The 27,664-nt window shown below is 30.9% G+C and overlaps 3 protein-coding genes across 3 annotated transcripts; 1 reads left to right on the top strand and 2 right to left on the bottom strand.

Moving 5' to 3' along the window:
- Window positions 1–4,892: 4,892 nt before the first annotated feature.
- LOC133308016 (vacuolar iron transporter homolog 1-like) lies at window positions 4,893–5,522 on the bottom strand. The gene has a single exon (XM_061508605.1). The coding sequence runs from the start codon at window positions 5,520–5,522 to the stop codon at window positions 4,893–4,895; it is 630 nt and encodes a 209-aa protein (XP_061364589.1).
- A 5,807-nt stretch (window positions 5,523–11,329) lies between these two features.
- LOC133308011 (cytochrome b-c1 complex subunit 6-2, mitochondrial-like) lies at window positions 11,330–14,576 on the bottom strand. The gene is made up of 4 exons (XM_061508600.1): window positions 14,458–14,576; window positions 14,018–14,102; window positions 11,683–11,772; window positions 11,330–11,594 (listed from the first exon to the last, which is right to left on the bottom strand). Coding segments are annotated over exons 1-4 (210 nt in total). The 5' UTR covers window positions 14,460–14,576; the 3' UTR covers window positions 11,330–11,561.
- Window positions 14,577–15,212: 636 nt separating this feature from the next.
- On the top strand, window positions 15,213–18,867 carry LOC133307996 (fructose-1,6-bisphosphatase, cytosolic-like). The gene is made up of 13 exons (XM_061508579.1): window positions 15,213–15,223; window positions 15,451–15,648; window positions 15,731–15,778; window positions 16,199–16,273; window positions 16,499–16,560; window positions 16,645–16,711; window positions 16,807–16,920; window positions 17,101–17,187; window positions 17,478–17,548; window positions 17,644–17,709; window positions 17,793–17,879; window positions 18,129–18,204; window positions 18,535–18,867. The coding sequence occupies exons 2-13, from the start codon at window positions 15,490–15,492 to the stop codon at window positions 18,649–18,651; spliced, it is 1,029 nt and encodes a 342-aa protein (XP_061364563.1). The 5' UTR covers window positions 15,213–15,223; window positions 15,451–15,489; the 3' UTR covers window positions 18,652–18,867.
- The last annotated feature ends 8,797 nt before the right edge of the window (window positions 18,868–27,664 follow it).

Below are 27,664 nucleotides of genomic sequence, written 5' to 3'. Positions count from 1 at the left end.
AACTAACTACCTGACTAATAACAAACTAACTAACTGATTGAATTTTACACACGTGACTTAATACAACAGCTTAAACGATAATAAAAAATTACCAAAGAACATTTATTTTAGAGAAGTTTTGATTTATTTTGTTTGCTTAATTAAGCATTTCGTTTAATAATTGATATGGGTAAAGATATTTTTTAAATATTGATCCATTCCTAACATCAGTTTTATAACTTGACACATATTTAATATTAAATAATGGAGTGTTATGTACGATAGGTAATACTTAACTGGAATCACTGATCTTAACGATGAGTCAATACTTTGAAAGAACCTTCATTTTTTTTTTCTTCTAAAGTTCTCCTTCTGGAATTCGATTTTTAAAGTAGAACTCTCTTTTTTTAATTTTTTTTTTTGAAAAACAGAATTATGTAAACTACGAGGAGGGATATTCTAATTACCAAAATTTTTCACTACCAACTTACTACATATCTAATCACCATTATATTAACATTTTCTCTCACTTCAAAAACTTTTTAACATTCTCTCTTTTGATCCAATGGTGATATGATGGATAGTAAATTAGCAGTGAAAATTTTTTGTAGTTAAAATATCCTTACTCGTAAACTATTTTGATAATAAGTTTGTATCATTATGAAGAGAGTGAGCAGAGACTTCTTGAAAATGGAGTCGTACGAATTAAAAATAAAAAGGAAATTTTATTTATTTATTTATTTTGGTAACGAAGGTCCAGTTTTATTTTATTGAGTTAAAGGAACACCTTAAAACTTAGAGATTTACAAATCCCAAGTGGCTTCGTAATGTATAATAACGGCTAATTAAAAACATTTGTGTTGTTACATACCAAAAAAAAAAACACTTGTGTTGATAGGATATTTGTCTAATAAATAACTTAGAGTGCTCATCTGGATAGAGTACTCGTCCGACTTAAATTTTAGATATTATTTGAATAAAGAAAATATTAATTATATATAATCATCAAAACTGTCCCAGATATTTATATTGGCGGTTTCTTTATATATTCCACTTTATTTTTAAATTTTGTCATTTTAATATTAAAACCATAAACACCCGAAAAGTTTAAACGCATAATCCAACAAACGAATATATGCAAGTAATATAAAATTAAAGTACATAATTATTTTATTTTAAATATGAGTCTTTTTGTCATATTTTTCAAAATTATTAGTATTATTATATTATTTATTTGGTACTAAAATTGTTTAAACTAAAATGTTTTAAATATTTTAATTATAATTTTGTTCTTAAAATTACTAATTAAAGTACATATTAAATATTTACGTATTAAATAAATTATTTATTATATATATATATATTATGGTTGAATTTATAATTTTTGTCTTTCTTCAGCATGATAATGAGTTTTTTCAAAACTACAAGTCAAAGACCTTAGATGTTATAATTTAAGTAAGGAAAGAAGTGACTAGTACAATTATGGTAATAAGAAATAATATAATAAGGGAAGAGATGTTATACAGGTAAGGAGAGAATTTATTGTGGTCCGGGACCACCATTTTTTAGGTGGTCCCTTAGTATAAATGAAAAGGTAAAATTGGAAAAGAAGAAAAATAATAAGAGTAAAAAAAAAGAAAAAATTAGTATTGTGAGAAAGAGTATTAAATCATTGGATGGTCTCGAAATATATTAAATATTTTCACAGGTTAGGTACTTCTTTGGGTAAGCAAACCACCGTATAAAATATAAAAATAATGCTATTCAAATCGTCCCAAGTTCCCAAACACCCATATGGCCATATCTCACCATAACTTGTTATTCTGTCACCATCCATTTGTATTTGACTTACTCTGGCGATGGAGATCTCTATCCTATTTGCTAATAAAATAACATAATGGCTTGTGGGTTCCGTGTGCAGAACACGTTCCTTTCTTTTGTTTATATTTGTTTCTGTTACTCTCAATATCCTCAGCTCAGTCAGAAATCACAACTTGATGATCCTGGTTTTTGCCATTTGATTATGTCTCATGCTTATGTAATGGTTGGTTATATTTAGGGAACAGGACGGACATATATATATGTTTTAATCTATTATTAGCTGGTAGATTTGTGACAAAACAGACCAATGCTTGAATGCTTAATTGGTTCAACTTCAGTAGCTGAAGCCTCAAGCTGTGGGATTGGGTTCATTCAATTTAATTCTTTCTCCAAAATCCTAGATTTTATATTTGTGCAACCCAAATAAGAACACTTTAATCAATCTACGATATGTATATTTGAAAGTACTTCAAATAAAATACCTATTCTTCTAATTAAAAAAAATAAAATAAAGTAGAAACCAAAGTTCAAGACTCTTCGATCTTTTTCAAAAAATTAATAAATTATTCCACTAAGCTCCCACCGTTTAGTTAAGATTGAATGAAACGTATTTTATTAATATAAACGTACAGATAGCCTAAAGACTGTAGCCGACAATGATGAAGAAAGGAAAAGGCTATCATTGAGTAGTTTTATACGCACTACTTAGCATTAGCATTAAGAGTAAATATCAACTTTTATCTTGAGAAAATTTTTTGATACTCGTTTTAGTTCTTAGCAAATAAAAAGATTATTCGTGATTCTTAAAAAATTTGAAATGGTGTTTTAGGTTCAGTAGATAATATCTCTAACTATAAATCAAATTAAAATTCTCTGCATATTGCAAAACTAATATAATATTAGTGTTATAAGTACATAATATATGTAAATTAATAAGCTACAGATCATTCAAAAATTTCAAAAAAAAAAAAACAATTTGTGTGTGAGAGTAAAACAAGGAAGATATCAATTGATAAGAACAAATTAATTGCTTTTTTTTTCTCTGAATTGAGCCAGGTCACCGATTGAACCGACCTGATCACCAGTTTTTACGAAAAACGATAGAGTAACATCAGGTCACACTAATTTTGTAACATGACCGATTTAATATAAAAGCCGGACCAATTATATAATCGATTCGCTTATTTCCAGATCAATCGAGCCCGAATCAATCAGGTTTTTATAACATTGGTCGGCTCCCACATGTTATTTATTTTGGGAAAAAGAGTTTCTTCAATAGGTTCCTTTTCCTTCGGACACTCCACCACCAAAGAAGAATATCTTTTTATGGCCACTATAGAAAAAGAACTTCTTTTTCAGCTGTTTAATTTCCTATCTTACAGTTTCAATATTCCTTCAAATCATGTGATTCCCTGGTAAAGGAAGAAACCACCTACCACTTAACATATAAGCTATTTGACATACCAATATATGATACCATGCTTACATGTATAGTGCTTCTATTAATCGGCCACAGACCTTTTTTGCATTTCTATTCTTTTAAAAGACTGAATGAGGGTTTTCACCCCCCAAAAAAAAAATTCAATAAGGGCTTTTATTTACATCCAAAATCACAATTTTCAGAAATATAGTGAGAAATTAACTTTCCCAAGAATGTTATAAAAAAATTGTTTGGTAGGCCAAATTAAAATATTCCAAGAAATGTTAAATCAATTCTTCTGGTGTTATGTTTGGTTGATTAAAAATATATTAAATTTTTCATCTTCCCAGGAATTCAAGAATACCATCTTCTGGATAGTTTTTTGAATGATATTCTTAGTTAAATTTTGCTCACAAAACAAAATTCCGGAAAAATTACATTTCTGAATTTTTTTCAGAAATCCTCTACCAAATGTGGGTAACTTAGATTACCACCTTCAGTTTCTCATGAATATAAAAAAAAATCTTTCTTCCAAACATCCCTTTAAAGAAAAAAAGGGTGCTTATAATTAAGGGCTATTTGTTTATACTTTAAAAAAATATTTATCTTTTTAAAGGACAATCATTTTAATTAAAATTATTATTATTTAATTAATATTTAAATTAAAAAAAATTACTTTCTCTCACCATGATTTTTGTTTCTCTCAATATAAAATACAGTAATTTTAATTAAAATTATACCTTTAAAAGGACAAAAACTAATCACTTATACTTTTTTAATAATACATTTAATTAAAAATATGTATAAATTTTTTTATAATAATTGATTGATAAATTTTATTAGAAATCTACAAAAAATTTATTTTAGTGCCTTTTACTTAAGTTAAAATAATAGTTTATACAAAATTCTAAACAAAATTATTCCATAAAAGTACTTTTTTCAATACGAATAAATTGTGACTTTTTGTCAAAAACAAGAGTAATTATACAATTATCTCGTCCCACAGGATTTGAGCACCTGCACCGTGCTGAGTCATGTGTGTTTTGCTTCTTAGCAGCTAGTTTCTTTTAGTTCTCAGTTATCCCCCAGAAGAAAACAAAAATAAAAGGGTTAATTAAGTGGAAGTCCTTTAAAAAGGACATAAATTGTGTTTTTGTAATGGCTTACACAAAATTTGTCAGCAAGATTTTGTTAAAATCTAAAAAATTATTTTTTTTAATATTTCACTTTACACATCAACGATGTGATCGGAGAAAGAGAATAAAAGTAACTTTTCAGATTTACACAAAATTTAACTGATATTTGTGTAAATTATCTAAAGACACACAAGGTTGTATCCTTTGAAAGGATAGTTTTTTTCCCAAAATAAAAATCTATAACTTGTTCAAACATTTTCTAGCTTGTCCTCGTTGTAAAGAAAAGATAACCAAAGCATATATTGGATAGAGGCTCTATTAATTGTTGAAAAACAGTAGTACAAATATTCAAAAACCATACTATATTAGTGTCACTTTAGATTTGGTACAGCTTGAGACCACATTAACATATAATTCATAAAACATACATTAAACTATGTAACAAAAAAAAAAAAAAGCATCATCAAATTAAAAACAGATCTAACTGGGAAGAGACAAAAAAGAAAAAGGTGTTGGAGAACATAGTCATATATGGATTAAACTCCAAAATGATCTACAAGCTTGGTTAAGCCAAAAGTAACAGCCATGGCGAGCCATCCTCCAATCAAAACCCTCAAAGATGACTTAAAGAAGGGTGCTTTCCCAAGAACAGCACCCAAACCTCCAAAAACAATCAAAGCAAGGCTCACAACAGCCACCACCACCCCCAACCTCACCTTATAATCTATTATAAACGCCGCCCCAAGAAGCGGCACCGCCGCACCGACAGCAAAGGCAAGGGAGGAGGCTAGGGCAGCGTAATAGGGGTTAGGCAAATTCTCTTTGTGATCAGTGTTTCCTTCTCTTTTCATCTGAGAAAACTCAATATCATACTGTGCATAAACAGAAACAAACTCTCCAATGGCCATGCTGCATGCACCAGCAACTAAGCCTGCAATACCAGTAAGAATCATGGTCTTAGAATCCTTACGGACAGCACCAACACCCATCATGAGCGATGCTGTTGAGAGCAAACCATCATTTGCACCCAAAACAGCAGCTCTAAGCCACTGTGCTCTCTTTGCATAGTCAAAAACCTCCACCACTTGATCTGTTTGTTGTTCCACATCGAAGTTGGTGATTTTCGAAGGGTTTTCTTCTATGTGGCTTGGTTGAATGTCTGCCATGGATATCTTGGATAGCTGCAAATGAAAGATAAAAAGTAAAAGAGGTTAAGAGAAGGAACTTTTATGAGTTGAGATATACAGAAGTGTGGAGGACACACGCCACTTGATAAAAGTATATATAGATGGAAAGACAAGTGCGAAGAGAATACTGTAAGTGGTCGCCTTTTTTAGGATAGCTGACACTCAAATTAATTGTAATCTAATGCGTTCACACTCGGGAAGAAACTGCCTTAGGTGTTGGCGTGTTGCTACCATAATCCATTCTTAATATGAATCCTTCTTTTTCAAATAAATATCTTTTTTTTATTTTTTGACAAATTATTTATTATTTTTGTCTAGTTTTTTTAAATAATCATAATCTCAAATAAGGGTGATAAACGAATAAGGAACCTTTAGTTCGGCTCGTAAAGACCTGAGCTTACATATTTAAAATTGGTTGTTGGAACCAGGCTTAAACTTGTATAAAAGCTCGTTTAATAGAAAGGACTCAAGCTCCAATTCAAAAGTTCGACCTTAGAGCCTCTCAGGCTGATCTAGTATATTAATTTTTATTTTATATTTTTTATACTACTTGTAATATTTCTTTCCTCAATCCATTTCATTCTATTTTATTGATTAAACATATTTTTGGATGATTTTGTTCTATATTATGCTGTTTGGATATACATTGAATTTATGAATATTTATGGAATTACTAGTGCTGTTGATTGTATATTCAGTTTGGATAAATTTTTGTTGTCTTATTTTTTTTTAAACAGGCTAAACCAGACTTCTATTTTTTGTAAATTAATAAGGCATATGCCGATAATTACAGTAATAACATGCTGACATATTCAAACACAGACTTAATTTTTTAAAATCAAAGCTCAATTCTGCTTGACACCGACTGTCAACACCCCTAATCTCAACCACCCATAAAGTAAACAAGAAAAAATTTAAGTATCATATCATATTTTGAAAATAGTGCGTTAATAAAATAATAAATGCATGGTTTAGTCAAATATAATTACATTTTAAATTTATTAATCAATGTATGAAGGTTTAAATCATCTCTCCTTTACCCATTACACTTCCGTAATTTTTTAATTGAAAATTGACATTTTAGGTAAAAAAAATAAAGAATCTCTCTCCTTTAAATAGCAATCTTTTTCTTTCTTGGTTGTCAGCTTTTTTCTTCCAAAGCCATCGAGGCCCAATTAAAAGAAGAAATTGCATCGCATTTACTTTCTGCCGTGACATTGACGAAAGGGTGAGTGATTCTTTCCCCTGACGGAACCCTTAATTACTGCATACCGAGAGCGTCAGACAGCGGTTATTGAAGAGAGGAAAGCATATGGAGGATAAGTTCTACCAATGTTAAATCAAATTTATAATAGTTTATAATATTGTTTTTATCTTCATTTTTATGATTGCTTAAACATGTGCATATTTTTTTAAACTTTTTATCTTTATTTTATACTTTACACATAAATATTATACATTATTTATTTATCATTTCTATTATTTTTTGTAATCTAAATTAAATATGTTAGTTTAAATTATTGTAATTCACACATTAATTTTAAAATAATTATATGAATTAACGCTGATGTGGTTTTCGACATTTTCATTTAAGTATGGTCAATTAAAAGTTTAATAAGTTAAATCATTTATCATTATTTATTAATATAATATTATAATGTATAAAAAATATATGGAAATATATAAGAAAAGGAAGTATGGATTTAGACGCGTAATTGCTCCTTTATAACGATTGGAATCTATTCAATTTTTCAACTTTAAAGTTGAAACGGAACGCTTGGTTTAACTGAAATCATACATTAGTTATGATTGTGATTTGATTGCCTAAGATTATATTATTTTGTTTAATTTTGGTTTAACCAATAATTTAATCAATAAAATTCTGTGGGGGAAGTTTTCCGAAAGATCTTCAATGCTATTTTTAAAATATGCAATCTCCCACCCCGATACTTAATGGAAGCAAAAGTTCATTAAAACTTATCCTTCAAGACCTAATAATAGATCATCACATCTCATATATTGGAAATGAGAAAATGTGAGCTTTTCATTAAGAAAGTATTCTTCTACTAATAATTTTTACAAGAAACGCCCACATCTTGCATTTTCAACAGCAAACATACTTGTATATTATTCAGTATATATGCAAAACCGTATTTCAAAGCATTTAGTCTTGTTATCAAAAAAAAAAAAAAAAAAAGCATTTAGTCTCACACTCAAATATTATAAGAATATTCGACTTAACACCTGCCATAATACTTCAAATCTATACCACAGTTACTAATAACGAGTTTTTTTTTTGGTAAATATTAATTATTATAAACCTAACAAAGGCCCACATTCTAAAAGGTCCAAGAAGGGTTAATGGCAAGAAAATTAAGAAAAGATTCTTTAATTGTATTAATCCTAATGCGGCAGCAATGGATCAAAAATTGAACCCTCAATATTCGTAAGATGCCCAGAAGTTCACTCATGTCAGGTAACCCATCTATAAATAAGGAGTTAAACTAATAAGGTATATACATTCTAAACCCTCTCTCTTAGCTGTCACTATGCACACACCCCACTCTTTGACTATGTTGTTACTATAGTGCACAGTAATTCGCTGATCTCTAAGGCATCTCCCTCATAGATGTCTAAGAGAGGGCACACAGATCAAATATAAACATATCAGCCACTGGTTGGACATCTCTATCACCACAACAGAACATTGGCGCCATCTAAGGGAAAAACAGACTTAAATTGAACAGAGAGCCACGACTACCAAGTCAAGAACCATGCAAGTCAAAAAATTAAAAGACCGGGAACAAACCCAGCAATAGCAGTTGCAAATTCAATTCAGAGCTCGGATTAAGGAAAAATGCTAGAAGTCCAGTACCGCGGTTAGCCCAAACAAGATAGTGCAGAGTTACACGAAAATGAACAAATAAAGTTTAAACAAAAAGGATTTGGGCATATCCGAAGCACGAAAATTCTATAGCTTGATAGCCCAGACTTCCAGACTATTGAACTGGGGGCAAGTGTAGGAACACAACCATCAAAATTGAACGATGAAAGGCGATATAGTTGAGATCTCGACAAGGCGGTCAAAGAGCAAGATCATCTAGTCTCGAGCTAGACCTTGGCCAAAAAGGTGAGGGAGGAATAACGAAACAGTATATTCAATAGCTGACTCACTAAGCCCGGCACAAAAAAAGAGCGAAATAGGAAAGAATGAAATCTAAAACACGGATCAACAAGAATTTATGGATTCTAGCTAAAACATCATAGCTCAGAATAGTCGAGATAAGACCCTAGCAAAGTAGTCAAAGGGAAAACTCTTCCACTTCTATTAGAGACCTCGGTCACGAAAGTTTGACCAACAAGATTATAGTTCAACATGCTTCACTTCGGACACCCAAGCTACCAGGTAAAGAAGCAAATGAGGATGTTTAAGGTAAGAATTCAACACAACCAGATGGCTGAAAATAGAGGCTAAAAAGGCTCGGACCAAGAACATGGCTGACCTACATATAGCAATATAAATAATAGTAAATGCGACCAGAAACAATGCACAACAATCCAGCTATACCTGTCAGATAGTATTAAAGTTCGACAAAATATACATCCCGACAATCCGGACAATCAAACTATCGGGCTGGGGTGCAACTGTTATGGACCTGACAAAAGTTCACATTCTGGAAGGCCCAAGAAAGGCTAACGACTAAGAGAAAAATTAAGAAAAGATTCTTTAATTGTACTAATCCTAATACGTCGGCAATGGATCAAGAATTGGACTCCCAATATTTCTAAGAGGCCTAGAAGTCCACTCCTGCAAGGTAACTCATCTATAAATGAGGGATTAAACTAATAAGGTACATACATTCTAAACTCTCTCTCTCTTAGCTATTATTGTGCACACACCCCACCTTTGGCTATGTTATTGCTATAGTATGCAGTGATCTGCTGATCTCTAAGGCATATCTCCCATAGATGTCTGAGAAAGGACACACAGATTCAATATAGACACTGTAGCCACTAGCTGGATATCTCTGTCACCACGACAGAACACTAATAATGAGATTTAACTCCTTTGAAGTCAGGTTGTATTTTTTTTTTAAATGTAAATTTATAATATTTTATTAAAAAATTCATACAAAAATTTTTAGCAACCCCATAATTTATTATATGTGCATAGATTTTATTATAATATTAACCAACAATTTTTTAATCAACAATTATAATTGACACTTTCTCCCCCTAAAGTACACCGCTCGTTTTACAAGAGTCAAATTCTTTTATTTTAATAAAAAGAAATATGTATATCTAGTATTTTTCATAAACTAATTATGCGTCGGCGATCTTCATGTCGAGGACCATTTAACGTTATCTTCATACCCGCATTCACAGACATTAACAACATGTATCATTCATTCACTTGGCCATTGGAATAGTAGAAGCAAAAGTATTTTTAAATATTTTACTTAAGACAAATATCAAACTTTTACAAAGGGCTGAAGAAACCTAGCACCCGCCCCCAATGCTTATCCCCTACACTATAACAAACATGCTCACGAACCTCACCGACTTAAGACGTAAAGATAGCCCAATGCTGCAATGCACATAAAAGGAACCTATACACACAAGCCAGGTCACCAAGCATCTCACTATCTCAGACCATCCCATTTGTTTGGTATTAAGATTATGTTTGGATTAATGGAAAGGGATAAAATTGAGGACGATGAAATGGAATAATATTTGTTGTTAAAATAGAATGGAATAAAAGGGATACTATTTTATTCCATTTAATTTAATACATATATTTTTCTTCTCTACTAATCTTAGGGTATGGGACAGGATGAGATTGCATCAATTTATTGCTCACTAATCTCCTTACTGTTCTATTCATTTTCAAATGAAATCAAGTTGAACTTCGTTTTATCATAAAATATCTAAATGATGTGATTAACGTTCCTCCTACAATAGAAAATAAAATTATTTTATACAATCCCGAAATAATGTTATTTTGGAGTTTAGAAAAAAATGCGAGGCATTTTAATAAAATTCATGATATAATAAGAAAATAAATTTTTAAATACCTTACAAATTTTTTCATAAATCGCAAAACAACGTCATTTTGAGGTTACTGGAAATAACAATATCTCTTGCAGGAGAAACATTTTTCCCAACAATAATATGGTAATTCCATGTCATTCTTTCATGTTTCATTCCACAAATTATTACATGTCTATGAATATCCTAAATATTCAAAAGACTTGTGTAACCTTTGTTGAGACACATGGACAACAAAGTAGCAATTTGGGTGCAATATGGTAACATTGATTTGGCGTTGTGGTTGATGTCGTCGTTTAAGAGTAGAGTTCTGTGAGGTTGTGTGCTGTGAGCTAGGGATGTCTTTGTGTTTTGTTGCGAGGCTGTTTGGCGTGGGGTTTATGCTTCATGTGGGTTATTATGCAAGGTGGACTTCGGTATTCTACAATGGTACCGCTTAAATTGCACCCGTAAAACATGTGCCACGTTACAGTTTACAGTCTGGGTGCTCTCTTTTCGTACTAACATGGATTGGCAATGCATAGAAAATAGGGGCTCAGTACTATGCACATGCCTTTTCTTTTGATTTGACTAAAAACGTTAGTTTTCAACATTAACCGAACGTAATGAGGGCAAAATTACTTTAGAGGGTTGGTTGTACTTGTGCCAGGCCAATATTACATGGAAGAAAAGTGAACAAATCTCAAAGTATTGGTTGAACAGGAAATCCAAAAATCCACGCTCCAAACCACATTTTAAAACTTATTAAAAAGTATTGGTTCCATACTCATTCCAAATCTCAAAGTTACATTTTGGCAAAAGTTCTTATTATTCATGATCTACAGTCTCCATGGGCTCTAAATTCCAAAGTAAAGACTAATAACCATACAGGGCATATAGTTTGTTACAAAATCAAATGTTTAGGAGCAGTTATTTGAGAATGAAAATCGAACAGAACTTAATGATCATAAACCAGAATACTCTCCCCAATTACTTCAGTTTGGTGAGTAGCTTTGGAGCAACCTGCATCAAAGGATTACGATTTATCAGAGAATGCAGAAGCAAATCAAATGACTCAATGATTATCTACTAACAAAACATAAATACTTACACATTTGTCAACACAATACCAATAATCAAAATATTGCCCAGTGCAGTGTTTCTGCCCAGATTCATCATCATGTATCCTTTTAACGCATGCCTGTAGCAATTTACATAGTTACTTTTCTCTGCCAAACAAGAACTTCTTTTGAATAACCAAAAAATAAGGCAGAACAAAAGTTTGCCAAGATTGATTCTTTATTCCAAAATTTACTGTTCATTATACTATCACTCAGGGTATCTATTCCACTAACAAGTCAAAATCTAAGGTGCTTACAAATGATATGAGCAAGTTAGTTCTCTCAACTCTAAGGAAGGAAGGAAGGAAGGGAATGTAAGAGAAAGTCTTCCCTAATGTAAACATTTTTTCAACAATAACATAGAATAGAGTCTAAGATCTCTACCCTAACCCCTCGGTCCCCAAAAATGTAATTTTGAGGCCTTGCTTCTTATGAAGTTCCATTTGAGTCAACTCTCCGAAAGTATATAAAAATACTTATATGTATGCTAGTAATCCATCAATCAGCAAACTTTCCTCACTTGGAGCAGAATCCCCAAAATCCCCCACTAAAGAATACAGAAGAAGTGCAATATTTTCAATAGAATATAAGAGAAGAGCAAAATATATCAGAATAAAGGAAAAGTACTTGCTATCATGTTATAGCTTAGCATAACAATTCAGTTTCATCACTATCTGGCCTATTCATTAGCTCCAAAGCATTCAAATAATAAGATCATATAGTCTCTGCCAAAGAAACCAGATAAATTTTCCAATATTTGATAATATCATAACCCTCATACATAGGGTCACTAGAAAGTAGAAACTATCAAGTAACAACAAACAGAAATGAAACAAGACAAAGATAGATTAAAAATATATTCCTCCTCTTCCTTATCCTTAAGATTAATTTTGGGAAATGAACAGAAACACATCAACATCAACAACACCTTTATCCCAAATTAATTGGGGTCGGTGGTAGATGAACCCAAATAAAAGATACAAAAAGGTTTAAAAAAAGAAAAAGAAAAGTAAAAATAAAAATAATAATAAAAATAAATAAATAGAATAGTAAATATATATATATATATATATATATATATATATATAAGTAAAAAAAGAAAGGGAAAAGAAGAAGAGGGGGAAATGAAGGGGAAAAGGACTAAAAAGGGACCATCTGGAACATAGGAATAACAACGAATCTAACCCTCCACCATACTTATAGCTTTTCTCCATTCCGTTCTAAGGCATACCGTCCACCAATCTATATCCCACTCCATTAAATCTTGTTTTACTACCTTCCCTCAAGTAAGTTTCGGTCTACCTCTACTTTTTTTTTTGTTGAGCTCTTGGTAACAAACTTCTGTTCTTACGGGAGCATCCAGGGGCCTTCTCATTACGTGCCCAAACCACTTCAATCTATGTTCTCTCATCTTCTCAGCCACCGATAGTACTCCTACCTTTCGTCGAATATCTTCATTTCTTATCTTATCCATCCTTGTATAACCACACATCCACCTTAACATCCTCATCTCTGCTACTCCTATTTTATGCTCATGTTGCCTATATGTTGAACAGAAACATATAAACAAAAAAAGAGAGTGAACAGAAACAAATAGAATCACAGAGATTCAGACGGGAACAAAGAGGAAATAATGGCCGGTGAGAACAGAATTAAAGAATCAAAGCGAACAAGAAAGAGAAGGCACAAATGGCCAAAGAGGTTGCTTGAGAAAAACAAAGTCCAGAACAGATTGCACAATTGCTGGAGACAGTGAACATGGCCACGGAGTTTGTTCGGTTTTGCAGAGCAAGTTGTGAAGGTCATTCAAGACGTTCAAATCACTTTTAAATAACAAAATTGATTCATTTTTTTCTTTAAAAAAAAAAACGCCTAAACTGCTTTTACCACCATAAGCGGTGTAGTAAAAGCAGCTGCAATGCAAAACAGGCAACACCATTGATGGCTTGTGGTGTTTTTCTCGAATCTCTCAATATCGATGGGATGGCATCACCATGGCTGCTATTTGTCAACAATGTTCTTTGCTACATTGTATTTCTTAGCTCTCTTCATTTCTGGACTCTTGCCAGTACTCCATTCATCCTTCTTTTTGTATACACTAACCGCTATAGAATACTCCAATTATATTTTTTAGTAGACCACATCATAAATTTTACTGGTGCAAACGGGACAATAAAAAAAATTGTAAAATTCAATTATAGCACCCATCTAACATCAATTTTAAAATCCGGCAAATAAAAGAATTTTGTACAGAACACTTAAATTAAGAATAAAGTTCATCTTTAAATGATCCAGCTTACAATTTTACGCTTTAAAAAAGCACACCTGATATTCAAGTAATGGTTTTACACATTTTGGTTTGCAAGACTCTTCAAGATATCTCTTCTGATCAACAGGTTCCTCGTCAGCCCTAAATTCATAATAAAATTCAAAGATGAATGATAAGCAATAAATATGACAGGAACGCCAGAAGAAAGACAAAAAAAAAAAAAAAGAACCAATACACACGAGCAGAAGCTATTGACACCATAATTATATAGGACCAAAATCAAAACCAACCAAATTCCCAAGATATGCAAGATTTTTCATACGCAGGCATACTAATCTTGTGACACAACACAACAAGTATTAATAGCAGTAAAATTTCAAAACCCTAAATTAGAAAAAGCGAAGTCATAAAGAGTGCTTGTGCATTGAAATCAAATATAAATGATAGATCTGACAAATAAGAAATGGAAAAAAGAGAGAGAAGTTATGAGGCGAACATTGCAGAGCGCGAAGAGAGGTTGTGGTGGTGATGGTGTTACTGTTGGCCAATGGCGCTGTTTGGGTTTTACTTACAGAGCAGAGCCTCTATTTCGGATCAAATACATGTCACCCTACTCGTATTTTAATTTTTTTTTTCACAATTTTAAATTTTTATTCATTGGTTTCAATTACAATATTTTTTTATGATCATCAAACGAATAAAAATTTCATTTCATTTCAAAGTTTAATATGCTGGAATAAAAAAAGAGATAAAAAAAATAGCTTTACACTCATCTTTTTTTTTTAATCTAAGAAAAAAGTTAACAAATTTGAGAGCCATAAAATTATTTCAATTCAATCTCTTTTTAACAAATAATTTTTTTTAGATTAAATTTGTTCATAAGATATACAAAAAAGGTGTATATTTACCTTTAAATTTTAATGAATAAAAATTATAGCATACCCTAAATTAAATTAATAATGATACATATGCCTTGTCTAAAGAACCTTGGGATACCTACACAATTAATGTGAGACTATATATCTCAACACGCTCCCTCATTTGAGGGTGGGAGTCGTGAGAATCGAACTTTTTATAGTCACTCAAAAGCTCTTGTATCATGTAAAAAATCTTGGGATACACCACTTCAAAAGCTAGCTCAAAAGATGAGAGTGTAGGAAGTCCTGGTTGCCCACACAACGGGACTATATATCTCGACACCTTGAAAGTTAAGCTTTTTCCCCTTCTACACTGCATGGGAATAATTCGTCACGCACAGCTTGGTTGGCATCTATGTGTCATTCCTATCCCCTCGTTCCTTAGGAAACGCACAAACATATAAATATCTTTTATTCTCATCATCTCATCATCTTCACCTTACTATAATTTGTATTCCCCAAATATTGGAATAAGTCTTATCTTCTTATTTCATTCCATACCCTTCATCATTCATTCTTATTGAAACATTTTTTTTTCTTCTTGAATTTGCATATATTGCTGGTAATCCCAGAAGAAGAACAAGTGGGAGAGAGAGAGAGAGGAGAGAAAAATGGATCACGAAGGTGATATTCTGAGGACTGATTTGATGACCATAACTCGTTTTGTTCTGAGCGAACAGACAAAGTATCCTGAATCACGTGGTGATTTCACCATACTCCTCAGTCACATTGTTCTTGGCTGCAAATTCGTTTGCTCTGCTGTAAATAAGGTATTGTTCTTTCTCTTTAACAATCTGCTATTTTTGGAATTGTTTTTTTTTTCATTGGTTGAATATTTTGATCTATTGGCAGGCGGGACTGGCAAAACTCCTAGGACTAGCTGGAGAGACAAATGTTCAAGTGAGTTCTCTGTTTTTGATTCTGCAGACTAAATAATAGAATTTAATTTATGGTTCTTATCTTCTCGTTTCACTTGAAAATGAGAAATTTTGCAGCAAATACATTTACATTAGGATTCGCTGACGGATCCTGGAGTTTAAAAAAAAAATTCAGGATCTGCATGAATAACATGACTTTATATAGTGTTGCTGTAGAATTTTTTTTTAGCAGTGAAAGGAGAGCTATATTTCACTTAATTTATTCATCATAGTGTCACTTTCACCTTTTGAGATGATCCAAATCAGAAATAATATGGGTCTTTGCTAATATAATATGAAAGGATAAGACTGCTTATAAGAATTGTTCCGCTTAGTGGTGTTTAATAGGAAGTGGTTCAATTTAATTTACATGTTATATTTGATTTGTGTGTTCTCTTTTCAGGGTGAGGAACAAAAGAAATTGGATGTGCTTTCTAATGAAGTGTTTGTGAAGGCCTTAATCAGCAGTGGACGCACAGTAAGTCTGCACTGTCATTTCTCTTAGTTCTCAATTCAAATCAGGTTTAATGGCACGCTTTAATGGTCTAGTTCAATAGATTTTAGGAAAGGAATAATTTTCCCATTTAGTTGTTTTATTTTGTTCTCCTTTCCTTGATATGAATATGAGTTTTTTTAATAGGCATCCTTTTTGGCATATTTTTTTAACCTGATTCTTGTAAAACGCAATTTGTTGCCTTGTCAGTGCCTTCTTGTTTCTGAAGAGAATGAAGAGGCTGTGTTTGTGCCCCCATCCAAGCGTGGCAAGTTAGTTCCAAGCTTTCCATCTTTTAATTGTACCATTAAACTACATTATCATATCCAAGTAACTAACTACTTTTGATTTTTCAGATATATTGTTGTGTTTGATCCTTTGGATGGATCCTCAAACATTGACTGTGGTGTTTCTATTGGAACTGTACGAAATTTCTATCCCAAACATTAATTGCTGTATTTCGAAAACCTCAACACAGAAATTGTAATAATAGATTGCATTTTCCCTGTTGCATATAGATCTTTGGTATTTACACGGTGAAGGATGAAGCTAATGTTACTCTTGAAGCTGCATTGCAACCTGGGAACAAAATGTTAGCGGCTGGTTACTGCATGTATGGAAGCTCTTGCACGGTAAAACAAAAGCAACGTGCCTTTAAATATTGGTTATTGTAACAATTTCATATTTCCTTTTCAATTTTCACAACAAATTTCAAGGTGATGCCGCTTTGTTTGTTTTTAAAATGGAAGTGATCTATTTTTCTTATCATGAATATCTATCTGATGCTGATTGAACAAACTCTGGAATTGCAGTTTGTGCTTAGCTCAGGAAATGGAGTGAATGGTTTTACACTAGATCCTTCCCTTGGGGAGTTCATATTGACACATCCAAACATCAAGGTACATACATATGTGGCACTAAAATTGGCACATAAAGTAATTTGAATTTTACAAGGGAAATTCTAAATTTTATTTGCTCTAAATTTGTAACGAGGCGTAGTAGCATCAAGATGTGTGTATGAGACCTCATTCATTATTTAATATAATCCTGAACCAATCTGGTTCTTTAGTCCTGTATCCTTGCTCTGCTTATATTTCTTATTAGTTTTTTTGTGTCAACATATGAAAGTTATAACTTCAGACTATAAAAGCGAGCTTTCAGCTTTAATTACTATGTTTTCATTGCACAGATACCAAAGAAAGGAAAGATTTATTCGGTGAATGAGGGAAATGCCAAAAACTGGGATGAACCAACCACAAAGTATGTCTTGGGGATTCTCTTAGCTAGTATTTGAAAACTGATTCTCTGAATCCTTTCATAAATGACAAAGTTCTCGACATTCTTTCTTTTTCCAGATATGTAGAAAATTGCAAGTTTCCTCAAGATGGTACACCACCAAAGTCTCTTAGGTACATTGGAAGGTATTTGATTCTGAACTTCGTGTAGTTCTTGGCTTTCCTTCAAATATCTTCATTTTTTCTGCTAACACAGATGAGTAATGCAGTATGGTTGCCGATGTCCATCGAACATTGCTTTATGGTGGTATCTTCATGTACCCTGCTGATATGAAAAACCCAAATGGAAAGCTACGGTATGTTGTTATATTCACAATTTTGTGTGTAATTCTAACATGAATTAGTATCTAGGAATGCCAACTCTCTCTTAACACCATTGCACATGCAATAAGCCAAATATAGACTTGTTTTCTGAGTTACATATAAGGATCCCCAATTGAAAGAGGAGGAAGAGAACTTGAAACATTCCTCCCTCTCTTTAATTGGGTTATATATCCTTCACGGAAAGACGTGGCTTAATTATGGGAATTTCACTTTGAAATCAGGCTTCTCTACGAAGTGTTTCCAATGTCGTTTTTGATGGAGCAAGCAGGAGGTCAGGCTTTCACAGGAAAACAACGGGTATGGCTCTCTTTTTTCTTTGCTCTTTTAGATTATTACTACAAAGACTCTACAGCTGCAATGCAATAATGTGTTACATTATTTGACTTATGTCTTAAAAAGTGGTTGCATTGCATGCATTTCTGCTTCTTGAATTTGACATATGGATCAAAGTTTAAATGAAAATGAACCAGATTTGATATTACATCATCTATATAATATTTGAAGTGGTCGGTTTAAGTAACATATGAATTCTTTTACCTTGCACAGTAACTAAAATCAAGTCTTGTGAGTTTTTAAATTTTCATGTATATATGTGTTATTTTTTATGGATGGATTTGCGAATTGCAGGCACTTGACTTGGTTCCAAAGAAAATACATGAACGATCACCTGTATTCCTTGGCAGCTACGATGAAATTGAGAAAATGAAAGAGCTTTATGCCGCACCCAAAGCAAATGGTGCATGAATATCGTCTTTGAATCTCAGTTTGTGTTTCGTATGTGTTAAGAGATATAAACTCTTGGGCTCTTGTCAGCCAAGTGGGTAGGAGAACTGGGTATTTATTTGAATAAGTTACTTAGAGAGAATAAAAGAATGAAGAGGATCATTGTCCTTAATTTGAATCCTTGACGTAGAAAATCATTCAGTGTGCAAAACAGTTGGAAATCCATTAGTGACATAACAATGCATTATAAATCGCTTATTAGAATCTTCTCAGTAAAAATCCCTCTAAATTTTAAAATGTATCGTTAAATTCCTGATTAACTTCAAATTAAATGTAACATATTTTCGCACGCTTTGAGTGTCCATCGGAGTATTAGGACGTTTATTATAGCTGTGGCCTGTGTGTTTCTACGAACTTAAAATGTATCCAATTTTATTTTTCTTAGTGCATCCAATTTTTTTCAATTTAGTGGTTAATATAGGGATTGACAAGACGCTTTTTAACTCCTAATTATGGGTTCATCTGTTTGGTATTTATTGATTTGGTTATCGTTGAGATGTAGGTTTTCCATCCCCAACTTTTTTTTGTTTTTTTGGTCTCGGCTACGAATTACAGGAAATCAGCAGTTATAGATTTTAAGATAACGGAGGGATTATACTGACAAACTTTTTTCTTACAAACTACACTAAGTCTGACTCAGTGGCGGACCCAAAAAAATTTGTTTATGTCCGCACATTTAGTGGCGGGTGCTCCCAAATTTTTTTTGTAAAAAAAGTTTAAGTTAACGCTTAAACTCGCTCATAATCTAGTTGCTTCCATAACAAGCTGCAGGCAATATTTTGACCCATCATTTTTTCTCTTAAATCTTACCAATCCTCCAAAACAAATATGAAAATATACTTAAGTACATCCATACATCATCATTCTATTCTATTTTATAGTGGTGAATAAAAAAGTCAACACTATTTGTACAAAAGACAAGCAAAATCACACTGAAGGCCTTGTCTAGAAAGGAAACAAAGGAGATGAAGAGAGCGTGAGAATGGGTACATGGTAGGGGAGGAAGAGAGCGTTGCTACGTTATTTTAATCATCTCCGTACGTTGCTAACTAATATAAGAATAAATATCATTTTTGGTCTCCAACAAAAAATTCGGTACTCACTTTAGTCTATTATAAAAAAAAATAGTTACCTAGTCCTTATGAAATTTAAAGTAAACTCATTTTAGTCTTTTTGAGTAACTAATGTAGGTCTTTTTTGAATTAGTGAGGAACCACGATTTTAACTAAATTGATTCACTTTGAATTTCGTAGGGACCTCGAGACTAATTTTTGATAAGAGACTAAAGTGGGGACCATGTTTTTTATTAGAAACTTAAAATGATATTTACTCCTAATATAAATATTGAATCAACATACAAATAAATACCTACAAAGCTAAAAAAAAAAAAAAAAAAAAAAAATCCAAAATTTTATGTGGGCACTTGCGGACATTTGCCCATGGCTGGGTCCGCCAGTGGTCTGACTGGTTATACATCAATCAAGAGTGTATGACCTTGACATCAATCAAGAGTGTATGAGCAGTCAAACTTAATGTAGTTTGTAAGTTTGTAAGAAATTTTTTTTTGTCAATATAACTTTTCCTAGATAAATCCAATAATTAATAGGCGAGTGCGAATTTTTCGCTAGTATTATTCTTTGATAACTTAAAAGTTAAAGAGAAATTATTTTCTCATGTAATATGAGATAGTTTTTTCATGTTATGAGACATCGAAAATCGTGCTGTCTTTTTTTTTTTTTTTTTTAACAAGTGATGGGCCTCACCACTTATTGTATCTATGACATAAGAGATTATATCTCATGTGACATGAGAAAAGAGAAATTCAAAGTTAAAAGACTAGTTTTCAGGTGGGCCTTTGCGAATTTGCAGTAGCAACTGGTAGTAGTAAGTAACCACTGGGGGGTTTTTGTTGGGCTCTTGCCAGTACCAAACTTGATCAATATTTTTTTTTCTTTTTTAATTACAAAAAAGGCTGACCTTCCTTGACAGAAGAGATAGTAAACTTGAGTGTATTTCAGGATTAAATAACCTTACAACACATTTGGTCTCACTTGAGTTAATGTTTTTTTAAATAGGGAATTCGAGAATCTCTTTTAATTTTATAAAATTAAATTAAATTAGTTGGTAATATTTTAATTTATCTCTATACAATTAAATAGGAAATTCAAGGATATCTTTTAATTTTATTAATCCTCTCGTTTATCCCATTATGATATTTTACATCATTGAATGGTCCAAATTCGAAGTATCACTTGTACAAATAAGAACTCCCATGTTACAAGATTTCTTCTTCATATAGATAGATATAGGATCTATAGAGCAATTACTTAAAAGTACATTTTGTGAAACAACCCTTCCTATCTGATACAGTAGCGGAGCCACGTTTTAACCTGCAGTTGCCTTGGCACTGGCTTAATTAGCCACGTTCATTTAGCTATAGCAAATTCTGTTTCAATTTTTTTTGAAAATTAGCCACGTTTGGTCGTAGCCAAATAACCGTAGCTATTTGGGAACTAGCTGAATTTTGGCACTAGCTGACTTGCCATACTGGCTCCGCCACTGATCTGATAGAAAAGGATCCCATGATCCTGAACTGATCTTACGAGATCACAAATTCCTTATTAAAAAATAAATAATGTGTAAGAAAAATATGTACATTCATAGTTTAATGATTTTTCTAGGATTAAATTTGTAATAAACAAGTCTTAAAAGGTATATTCAAGAATTTGTTTTTAATGCATTGTTAGTGTAGTTTTTTAATACTTTCATACAATCGTTGTTATTAATTCATAATAGAAGTTTCACTTTCACAATCATTATTAAAAGGTCAAAATATTTTACATTCTTGGAAAAGTATTTTTGATTTTGTTATAGAAAATACACTCACATAAAAGTGAATGGGCATCATTGTAATAAGAAGAAATATAAAAAATTAGTGGGATATATAGGTATATTTGGATGGGCTTTTAAAAAAAAGTGATTTTTATGCCTTGCTTATTTTAGAAGTGTTTTTTTATAAAAGTTAAAGTTATTTAGATTTTGAAAAAAATATTTGGCTTTTGACTTTTATTTTTTTTAGAAGCTAAAATTTTTAGCTTATAAGAAAAAGCAAGTTTTTGACTTTTTTGCGACTTCTGCTTTTAGACATCCAAACAAACGTTACAGTAGAAATGCTTTTTTGTGAAGGAAAAAAAGCAGCTTTTGGCTATAAAAAAATTCATCCAAACGCCTATAATAAGACAATTCACCTTTATGTGAGTGTAAGTGGAATATAATGGGACCATTTACTTTTACGTGAGAGTAGCATAAAAAAAAAAAATTATGCAGTAAAAAGCAGAAACTCTTCCCAACATTCTTACATAATAATGTGAAAAATTATACCGTAATAATACATCATATATGAACTCTTATTTTAATGTCAGTTATATCGTAATCTTGTACATGAAATGAATTTTCTCATATTAAAATTTTATATAATTTTGTTTTAAAAAAATTGTGTTTATTTTATTTTCATAAACATTAAATAGGTTGAACTTTATCAAAATTTGTGAATATTGATAAAAAGAGATATAAATACAAAAACTTTATATAAAAAGAATCATGTGAAATTTAAACATAGCAATCCATTTCCATCTTGGGTTATAATATATTTTGATTTTAATTTGCAGTCATTCGTCCAAAATGCATTGATTATACCAAACAAATTCCCATAATCTCTAATATGATAATGTTAAAGAAATGTGATATAAAATTATTAATATAATATTACCTAGGAAAAGTTATATTTACAACCTAAATTGTTTACAAACTCTTATAATCAAATCTTAACCGTTGATTTTCATCAATTTAACGGTTATAATTTATTGAGAATTAATAATTAATTAATAAGTGCGACTTAATAAATTGTAATCGTTAAATTGACGAAAATTAATTTAGGTTTAAATATAACTCTTCTCTATCACCTAATATTTTAAGTTTTTGGGTGAAAAAATTTATTATCCACCTTCAAGTCCAATAATGGACTCTTATATAATGAAACATGTTAGAGAAATATAATATAAAATTATTGATGTACCCTTACTTAATAACTTAAGTTTTTAGGTGAAATTATTTTTTACAAACAAATTATTTAACTTTCTCAGTTATGCCTAAAGAAGTTCAAGACAGCGAATCATAATTTTTCCAAAGAAAATAAAAACATGAAACCTAGCTTGGTAGAAGTGATCCATGCATTGACCCGATATGACCTTTCGTGATTTGTGTTGGTGAGTTTACCTTTTCAAGTTTTGAATGGGTTAGAGTGTAGTCCAAAAAAATGAATTTGGGTCGAGTGTAAACCGAAACTGATTTAACTGTGGGCTAGTGTTAACTCTCTGTTTCTCTCTCTTTTTGGTATTGGATTAGGAAAAATAATGAGTATAACGAGAGGTTCTCTCTATTTCAAAACAAATGTAGCTTAGCTTTGATAAGCGAATTATAAATTAGCAAATTAGTAAAATAAGGGCATGATGTTTATACATAGTGCGTATGTATACATACTTTGTAAACGTTATGATGATTGCACATTACAACAAGCTTTTACTGGAAATACACAGCTAAGTATTATTTATATGTAACGAATTTTCTCTAAGATAAAAAAAAAAAAAAAAAAAATTATATTCATATTTCTCTAAAAAATTGATTTAATCTATCATCAAGGTTATGAATTAAAAAGCTTTGACTTGGCGGCATCTGCTTGGGGTGACCAAATATTGTAGAGTTAGTTGATTCCATGAATTGATGAAAATATATAGTATGTTCAATAATGCATAAAATATATATGATGCTCTATTATGATTATTTATGTAAAAATGATCAGTATGGAATAATCAACAAAAGTCAAGGTCAGCCTACTTAAATTTCAGTTTGTTTTAGGTAGTTTGTGTTCATGACGAACTGTTGTGTGCACCTTATATTCATTGATTTTTTTTTCCCTAAATACCGTTAGGCCCATTGTTATCTTTGAATTTTATATGTGTGAATTTTTAAAGAAAAATAAAAGGTGAATTTTAGTATAATTATAAGGGAAAAGTTGAAAAACCTCTTCATGGTTTTATTTTGAACCAGTTACACTGTTATATATATATATATATATATATATATATATATATATATATATATAGACCTCCTTTGACACCGGTGTCAAAAAAAAAGTTTGACACCTCATCTGAGAGCCGTTAGATTAAAAAAAATCAACGATTCTGATTTGTAAGCATGTGACACCATTGATTTTTTTTAATCTAACGGCTCTCAGATGAGGTGTCAAACTTTTCCTTTGACACCGGAGTCAAAGGATCCTGCCTCATATATATATATATGGGTCAGGATCATTTTACACCAGTGTAAGTTACACTCTCAATCTTATCCATTGATCCCACTTATATCTAAGGGTTCTAATTTTTTAGTAATGTGAGCCATTAGATACAAGTAGATCAATGGTCAAGATTGAGTGTAAGACTTCTAACTCTTACACAGGTGTAAGAATATCCTGCCCCTATATATATATATATATATATATATATATAGGGGCAAGATATACTTACTATAAAAATAAAAGGTGAATTTTAGTATAATTATAAGGGAAAAGTTGAAAAGATTTTAGTATAATTATAAGGGAAAAGTTGAAAAACCTCTTCATGGTTTTATTTTGAACCAGTTACACTGTTAATATATATATAAGGGCCAGATATACTTACTATAAAAATAAAAGGTGAATTTTAGTATAATTATAAGGGAAAAGTTGAAAAACCTCTTCATGGTTTTATTTTGAACCAGTTACACTGTTATATATATATATATATATATAGGGGCAAGATATACTTACTATAAAAAATGTTTACTACTTTTACAGCCAATCTAATCACCGTTGATTTCCGTCAATTTAACGATTATAATTTATTGAGAATTAATAATTAATTAATAAACACAACCCAGTAAATTCCAATAAAGTATAACTGTTAGATTGACGAAAATCAACGATGATTAAGTTGGTTGTAAGGGTGGTAAACATTTTTGGTTGTAGGTATATCATTCCCTATATATATATATATATATATATATATATATATATATATATATATATATATAGGGAAAATATTTCTCAAGCAGCTTGAGATAAGTTTATCTCCGGCTATCCCAAAACTACGTCGTTTTATTTATTTATTTCCTTATATTAATTGATTCACCTTTGAATGAGTATGATTCCTTTTTTCTCTCTCTTTCTTTATCACCATTGATCCATCTTTGTACAGTTATGATTTACTAGCCGGAGATAAGATTATCTCAAGCAGCTTGAGAAACGATAAGCATATATATATATATATATATATATATATATATATATATATATATATATAGGCAGGATCATCTTACACCGGTGTAAGAATAATAAATCTTAACCATTGATTTTCCGCATCTAACGGTTAAGATTTATTAGGTCTCACTCATTCATTAATTTTTAATTCCCAATAAATCTCAACCGTTAGATACACGAAAATCAACCATTAAAATTTGGTGTAAGGTTTATTATTCTTACACCGGTGTAAATTGATCTTATCCCATATATATATATATATGGATTTTATTTTTCTCATGTTGCATGAGACAAATTGTTTCATGTAACACACAAAAAAATGAGTGGAACCCACTTTTTTGTTTTCTCTCTCTCTTTTAATGAGTCTCATCCACTTTTTTGTGTGTTGCATGAGACAATTTGTCTCATGCAACATGAGAAAAATAAAACCGCACATATATATATATGTGTGTGTATTAATCACTTATCTCCTATAATTTTTTCTATACAATTTTATTTTTAATATTATTAGAAATTTAACTAATCTATTTATTTTATCTTTTTTATAATAAAAGAAGAGGAAGATCTTACAACAATATCTTAACACCGTTGATTTCCGCCAATTAACGGTTATCATTTATTGTGAATTAATAATTAATTAATGAATTTAATTTGCGAAAATCATAATCGTTGATTGGTGGAAATAAAAAAATTGTAAGTATAACCTTCCTCATAAAAGAATAAACGGATGATAAAAAATAAAAAATAAGAGCAAAATATATTTAATAGCACAACGATATGCAATGTGTTAAAATTAAACAACTTTTTCTGTTATTGTTTCATCAATACGACTCTGTTTTCCATCAATTTTTTTAATGTACGACTTAGCCATCTCACATCACACAGTTGACATGTGTTTTCATATACTCCTCTCAAATAAGGGGAATTAAGTTCCGGTTGATTGTAAAATGTATATATTTTACATAATTTAACATAAAATATCGGTTACTTAACATGTGTTTTCATATACTCCTCTCAAATAAGGGGAATTAAGTTCTGGTTGATTGTAAAATGTATATATTTTACATAATTTAACATAAAACGGTTACTTAATTTTAGTATTAGTTCACAGAATTGCTATCAATTCAACTACATAATTGATCTAATACCCAGCTTGAACCGGTGAGGGCATTGGATCACCGACCGGTCCTAGCCAGGTCTAATTTTAAATTCACTTAATAAATAATTTGACCAGATGATTTAATTTTTTTTTTTCTTTTATGTAATTTCATAGTGCACTTGTTACTCTCTCAATTTTAGAAATTAGAAGGGATTTTAAGACCTTATGATGCATCTGAGTTGACTCGCTTGAATTGGACTTTTTTTATAATTTATGACTTTTTTGAACTTTTTTATAATTGTTAGTTATTTACCTTTTTTGTTATTTTTAAATTATGTTTGAGTGCGCGTTGATTGTATGTAATCTCTTTTGATTGCACATTATTATAATTATTTATTTATTTTGTTATTTATTTATTTTGTTATTTTTAGATTAAGCTAAAGTGTGAGCTGATTGTATGTTATCTTTTATAATTGCACATAATTATATTTCTTTTGATTTTATTTTATTTTGTCTATTTAAGACTTGTAGAATCCTATTGTTACTTGATTATTTTTTGTTAATAAAATTCAGAAAAATAAAATAATATTTTCTCGCAATTCTTGTCGTTATTTCTTTTTGTTTAGACAAATTATTACTGCTTCGACGTTACCTTATTTGTGATAAATTCATTATATTTTTCGTGGACCTTCGTACAGACTTATTTATAGGAAAATCATTATATTTAGTAGGGGATATCGAATCCCATAATATTATCAATCAGAGTTGATATTTTGTCAATTAAAATCAATTTTGATATTTTGTCAATTAAAATCAATTTTGATATTTTATCAATTGGAATTGATTATTACGTTTTTTTATTTTCTCATTTGCATTTGGACTTTTGTTGTATTCTGAAAAAATGGAATATATGAAAAAAAAAACTTATTTCTCACTATTTCCCACATTTTACAAATATGAAATTCGCCCTTATTCAAAATGAAAAGTCATTATAGGGATCTTGCGTCAGTTGAATGTGTATTTACCGTCATTGAAATTTTGGAAAGAAAACAAAAAATAATATACACTATGATTTACAGCTCGTACGCACAAATACAAATAGTGGTTGACAGAAAGAATGCGGAACATAGAATCTTCTATATGTAAAAATGACAGGTTTTATTTCTATTTATGTCCTCAAACCAAAATATTGGTTGATTTGATTACAGCACAGCCTGTGATTGCCAATCACACATCTGTTAGATCCTAACTTGAAATTAGTTTGATTCAAAAAAGAAAATTTGAATGGCATTTTCTAAATATAAGAAAGGAATTAAACTAATGGTAACCGCTAGCGTCCTCAAAATTTTCCAGTCCACACGAAAATCCACAACCCAAAAAAAACCAAACGACCCTTATAAAAATGTAACACTAGCACAACCATTTCATTGCATCTTAATTTGCTCGCTCTCATTAACTCAAGAGGGAGAACAATCAAGAAAAAAAAAAAGAACTTGATCGTTCTCCCACTTTAATCATCAAAC

The sequence above is a fragment of the Gastrolobium bilobum genome, unplaced genomic scaffold (genome assembly GCF_033153095.1).
Source record: "Gastrolobium bilobum isolate Gb01-03AN ecotype WA unplaced genomic scaffold, APGP_CSIRO_Gbil_v1 utg30775, whole genome shotgun sequence".
Lineage (NCBI taxonomy): Eukaryota > Viridiplantae > Streptophyta > Magnoliopsida > Fabales > Fabaceae > Gastrolobium > Gastrolobium bilobum.
This window is presented reverse-complemented; position numbering and strand designations above follow the sequence as displayed.